This window comes from Nicotiana attenuata, unplaced genomic scaffold (assembly GCF_001879085.1).
Source record: "Nicotiana attenuata strain UT unplaced genomic scaffold, NIATTr2, whole genome shotgun sequence".
NCBI classification, from domain to species: domain Eukaryota; kingdom Viridiplantae; phylum Streptophyta; class Magnoliopsida; order Solanales; family Solanaceae; genus Nicotiana; species Nicotiana attenuata.
The window spans coordinates 1-5596 of record NW_017691372.1 but is presented as its reverse complement, the minus strand read 5'-3'; the positions used below and the strand labels follow the sequence as shown (position 1 = coordinate 5596).

Sequence of the window (5596 nt, the reverse complement as noted above, 5' to 3'; positions counted from 1 at the left end):
ATTGTTTTTTGTAAAAAATGAAAAAAATAAATAAGAAGACTTTACTAAATTAGTGGACTATTGGTGCATTAGTTTAAAAAAATAAAAATATTTTGCAATTTTTTTTAGGTTTTATCAAAAGAATAATAATTATTTTTAATTTAGCATTGACCTAACGGTCAAAGGGCATAAGTGAACCAAAAAAGTGGATGGAAGGGGTATTTTTTGCCCAATAGGTGGATGAAGGGTATTTTTAAACCTTTTCCAATAGTTTAGGGGCATTTTGAACCCTTTTCCGTTGTTATTATTATTATTATTATTATTATTATTATTATTATTATTATTATTATTACTATTACTAACAAAAAAAATATTTTGTATTGAAGCATCCTAAGTCTCGACTAGTTATATTTACGACAGAATGTAAATGATATGGTAGTGTTTTTAAATATTTTTCCAGGCTACTTGGTGCATGGATAATTGTTAGAATAAACGATTCTGTTTAATAATGTGCATGGAGGTGAAGAGGCATCGTCATATTTTTTTTTTCCACGTGTCATAATTTTTTCAACCATTTAAAACCTGTTGCTATACTTTTTCTAGGTAAAAGAAAATTAAGACTAATCGCTTTCTGCCTCAATTCCGTATTAGAGTTACCTTCTCGTTTACTAATTCAGCCGCCCCGGACCCATCGCCACCCAACTGAAGACCATCAAACTCTTGATTGGATGATAATTAAATTGTAATCGTGGACCAACCACAGCGACGACCATGCCAAACAAAAAATAAAAATAAAAAAATTAACGAACTACTAAACATACGTTAATCAAATTCCAACATTTTCACTCCCAAAAATAGTTCTAATATGTGCTAAAAGTATTTTTTTTCTTGAATTTTATAAGTATTTAGTTATATAAGAAATAATAGTAATCGTGGACCAACCGGCAACCACAGCAACGTATACCATTGAAAATTGAGATATCTTCACCTTTAACTAGGTGTATCAGATTTGAGTTCTAAAAATATTTTTTTTTTATAATACTCCGTTTGTCCCGATTAATGTGACAGTCTACTAAATACTTATAGTCCGTTTGGTCAAGCTAGAAAAATCAGTTTATTTTGAAAAGTATTTTTTTTTCAAAAGTACTTTTGGTGAGAAGCAGTTTTTGTTTGACTAATTAATTTAAAAGCACTTCTAAGCAACAATTAGTGTTTGATCAAACTTTTAAAAAGTGCTTCTAAGTGTATTTTTCTATTTTTCTCAAAAGTGCTTCTTTAAAAAGTGATTCAGCAAAAAAGCTATTTTTTCCTGCTTTTCCTCAAAAACACTTTTTTTTCCTCCTAAAAGCTTGGCCAAACACTTCAAATTTGAAAAAAAACACTTTTTGCCAAACAGGCTATTAGTCTAAGTTCATTTTGACTTTGAACTTATTCATAAATTCTTTAAATTTTTTAAAATAAAATTTCTATATTTAGAAAAAATTATGATAAAAAATAACTTTATTTGACTCTCAAAATTCAAATATTACCGTACGAATCGAAACTAATTAAATGCTAATACAAATACCAAACGAAAAACCTAACAAAAAACGACATACCAAACAAAATAACCGAAGCGCCAAACATCAGTTAATCAAATTCCAATATTTTTATTCCCAAAAAGGAAAATAAAGGATAGGGATATTTTCTCTTTGGCTCTCCCTCCTCCACTCTCTAATAGCTGTCCCTCATCCTCCACAATCTGAATTGAGCTCTATTTTCTCCTTCACCTCGGGAGCATTTTCCATGGCGAAAACCCTAATTTCATCTCCGTCGTTCATCGGAACTCCTTTGCCGTCGTTCTCTCGCCATGTCTTCCACCGGCGAAGGCTTATTTCAACTAGAGTAAAATTCAGCTTCCATGAGCTTCCTCCGATTCAATCTCTTCACTCTTCGGTTGATTTCAACGCTGTTATTAGCCGAGCCGAAGGACTTCTCTATACGTTAGCTGATGCCGCTGTGGCTGCTGATCCTGGTGTTGCCTCCGATGCCACTGCTGCTACTCCTCAGAAAGCCGGTGGTTGGTTCGCTTTCATTTCTGACGCTATGGAAGTCGTTTTGAAGGTTAAATTCCGTTTTCAGCTTTACTTAACATAGTTTCGAGCTAATTCTGATCATTGTTACGATTTTTATTTTGATTTTCCTTTTCTGGACTCTATAATGCGTTCAGCATATTCATAATAACGATTTCACTTGCTGCCTTATGTATCTATTTCATGTTTATATAGTTTTCATAGTTTAGGTCTTACTAGTGTTAGATTGGCATCATTTTTCCTAGTTTTACCTTAATTATAATTATCAATTACTTTATCCGCATAATTGTTGTTTGTGTTTATCGTTATTAATCCTTTTTTTTCTTTTCTTTTATGACGGTGGTGTTCGGGCCAACTTGCACTCGAGTATTCCACTGTGTCCTTTGCAGTTAAAGTCTTCTTTTAACTTATTTTGCTTTTAGCCTTTGATAACACTGGAAGGGAACTAAACTTAATTTTGGATTTTTTTTTCTACCAATTGAAAGACTCTATTAGCTCTTGTCATTTTTCCTGTTGACACAAGTCGATAACCAGATTTTCCCCTAACCAACCAGATTTTAGCTTCTGCCCCTTCCTCCCAAAAAAGATAGGAAATTAGAGGAAGCTAAAGAAATGTTATATAGGACAACAGGTTGGTTGTCTTCACCTATGTTGCGCGGACTCTCCAAAATGCTGCTACACCCGTGTCGGATCCTCCAAAAATGCACTACGTTTGGAGGATTTGCCACCCAAATACTGCAGCTTATTTTGTTTCAGTTTTAGATAGACTGTTTTTAGGTTTTTGTTTTAGAGAGATCGTCTTCTTGCGAACTGGTATTTTGATGTCGTCACGTACTCTATATTCACATCATTCACTTTGCTTTTTTCAGGTAATGAAGGATGGACTGGCAGCTGTGCATGTGCCTTATTCTTATGGATTTGCAATCATATTGCTTACTGTCCTGGTTAAAGCTGTCACTTTCCCTTTGACAAAGCAACAGGTAAGCCTGTGCTGACTTGCTGCTTGACCTTGATATTTAAGAGTTGGTCTGGTATTTCAGGGCTTGCCACTTAGTTACGTCTGTCTAGTATTATAAATAGTGCAATGGTGATGGGAAATTGAGAATTGAATCTTTTGTCGAACTCAACAAGAGTCCCTGCTCCTTTGTTCCTCATTCTTTAAATCTGCATTGCAATGGAATTGTTGCTGATGTATGATATTATGTCTTTTGAAAGGTTGAATCAACACTAGCAATGCAAAATCTCCAACCAAAGATCAAAGCTATTCAGCAACGATATGCTGGAAATCAGGTGAGTTCAAATTCTTGTCAATTGATACTTTCTGTTTCATCTAAACTGCTCTTCAGAACCGTTTGACCTTCTAAAACTTGAGCTATGTATTAAAGATTCTTTGGTACTTAGTACTGTGAAAAAGAGTGAAGTATGAGCAATTGACACTGTAACAATTACAGCTTGTTTGTTAGATTTTTTGGATTGTTACAACTTGTTTGCTAGATTTCATCTTAATTTGGTAAGATCAAAGCTTTTGTTTATTTTTTTAGAGTTTTATATTTTATTTTTTATTTTGTATGGTTATAGTATTGCTTTACTTATCAAAAGAAAGAAAAGCATTGCTTGTGGTGATAAAAAATTCGTTCAATAAAAGGAGGAGTATTTCTGTTGTCGTGAAGCTATTGCTGTAGAATTATGATTAATGTTGTGCCTTTTCATATCAAGTCCAGCAAACAGAACTTACATCTATAATTTTTTTTTTAATTCAGGAAAGAATCCAACTTGAGACTTCGCGTTTATATAAGCAGGCAGGGGTCAATCCTCTTGCTGGTAATTCTTCATTCTAGCAGTCAGCTCTCTCTCTCTCTTTTAGTTATGCTTCCATTTACCATTTCTGTTTATCTTCTTAGTTGGTTTAAAGCATTGGGCATATATGTTGAAAGGAACTCACCATGACTTTTCTCTCCTGGCTAGTAGTGAATCGCAAATCATATCTCAGTGAATTAATAGCGATTTAATCAGTTAAAGAATTACATATTTTCTCATTCATATTCTGTTCCTCGATGGTCTAGGTTTTCGTTTTTTGTTCTAGTACATCTTAGAACTGGATTGCGCAGTGACATTTTTCCATCCAAAATTTGTTTGAACTGGATTTCAGTTCTATTCCTTTTCAATCTTTGATATCTATGGCATCTGAAGTTGTCATTAAGTTAGTTCCTCATCCGTAGTGCTCACTTGATTTTTTTTTTTCCAACACACTCACGTGATCGGCTTCCTTTTTTTTGGATATGTATGAAATTTTATTCCATTGAAGGTGCATACAAAAACTCAGTTGTCACATATAAATGTAGGGACCTGAGGAACGTCTACATTTAGCATGTTACCCCAAAAATCCAGAAGTACAAACATTAGTATTTGTGACTATTTACAGACACAACATTGTCCTAAATACATCTTTGATTCTCTCTAGCCAAAGTACCCAAAAATACTTGCTGGAAGGGTGAATCAACATCTTCCTGTCCTCCAGTTTTTCTCCCTGGCCAATGCAGCACTCACTCTATCGACTAATAATGCTTCTTTCAGTGAAGGAAGAACTTTGAGATAGTGAATTGAGTCGAGCTAAGTGTAACGTTTGACTTAGTTTATGCAATGGTTAGGGAAGCATAGATGATCACGAACGCCCAAACTAGTTCCACAATGCCAGAGAACACTTCTCTATGACCTTAAATTTGCTTTTTAATATTTTGGTTAGTATTTACTTCCAATAATGTGTTTCATATCATGTTTAACTTCAAATGACAAATATTAGCTTTAAGGCATAGTCAACCTCCTCTTTCCTGTGTATCCTAGCGATATTCCTTTGAGGCCATGAGTTGTAAAAGAAGAAAGGGCTCCTAACTACTTAACAACCTGGGTAAGTTTTCAGGTGCATTGTCCTATGAGCTGTCTGGCCAATAGCTGTACTGAAGTGGTTATGAATAGCATCAAAGGTTTCAACTTTGTGCCCGAGAGTTTAAAACTGATGTGGATACCTGTTAAAAAGGTCTTATGTGAATACCAAAATTCTAAAATACACGATGAGTTGAGAGATTTACTCAATTACTATGTTTTTTAGTTGCGACAGAGTCACTAGAGTTAGATATGCTGTCAAATGTGCATTGACTTGAAGGTTAACTGCATCATCAAAAGACTGATTGTAGCATAAATAAACCTNAAAAAATGAAAAACGAAAATAAAACGAAATGCTTTAAAAAAACTGAAAAAGATGAAAAAAAATATTTTTCAAAAATGAAAGTATCCCGTTGAAAATATTTTTTTTCAAATTTTAAAATACGAAAATATTTTATTAAAAACATTTTGTTTTGTTTTTACAATTGTTTTTTTGAGTTTTTACAAAAAAATGCTTTTAAAAAACTGAAAAAATAAATATATTTTTTTGTAAAAACTGAATTGTTTTTTGTAAAAAATGAAAAAAATAAATAAGAAGACTTTACTAAATTAGTGGACTATTGGTGCATTAGTTAAAAAAACGAAAATATTTTGCAAAATATTTT

The 5596-nt window shown here is 33.1% G+C and overlaps 1 protein-coding gene across 1 annotated transcript; it reads left to right on the top strand.

Moving 5' to 3' along the window:
• The first annotated feature begins 1644 nt into the window (after nucleotides 1–1644).
• On the top strand, nucleotides 1645–3904 carry LOC109222507 (inner membrane protein PPF-1, chloroplastic-like). The gene is made up of 4 exons (XM_019386857.1): nucleotides 1645–2082; nucleotides 2921–3031; nucleotides 3267–3341; nucleotides 3812–3904. Exons 1-4 carry the CDS (start codon nucleotides 1765–1767, stop codon nucleotides 3887–3889), a joined length of 582 nt encoding a protein of 193 aa, XP_019242402.1. The 5' UTR covers nucleotides 1645–1764; the 3' UTR covers nucleotides 3890–3904.
• The last annotated feature ends 1692 nt before the right edge of the window (nucleotides 3905–5596 follow it).

Excerpts from the sequence above, each read along its gene's own strand:
- LOC109222507 (XM_019386857.1), top strand. The coding sequence starts at position 1,765 with ATGGCGAAAACCCTAATTTCATCTCCGTCGTTCATCGGAACTCCTTTG. Across the intron at positions 2,083-2,920 it reads CTATGGAAGTCGTTTTGAAG|GTAATGAAGGATGGACTGGC; the intron begins GTTAAATTCCGT and ends TGCTTTTTTCAG. Across the intron at positions 3,032-3,266 it reads TCCCTTTGACAAAGCAACAG|GTTGAATCAACACTAGCAAT; the intron begins GTAAGCCTGTGC and ends GTCTTTTGAAAG.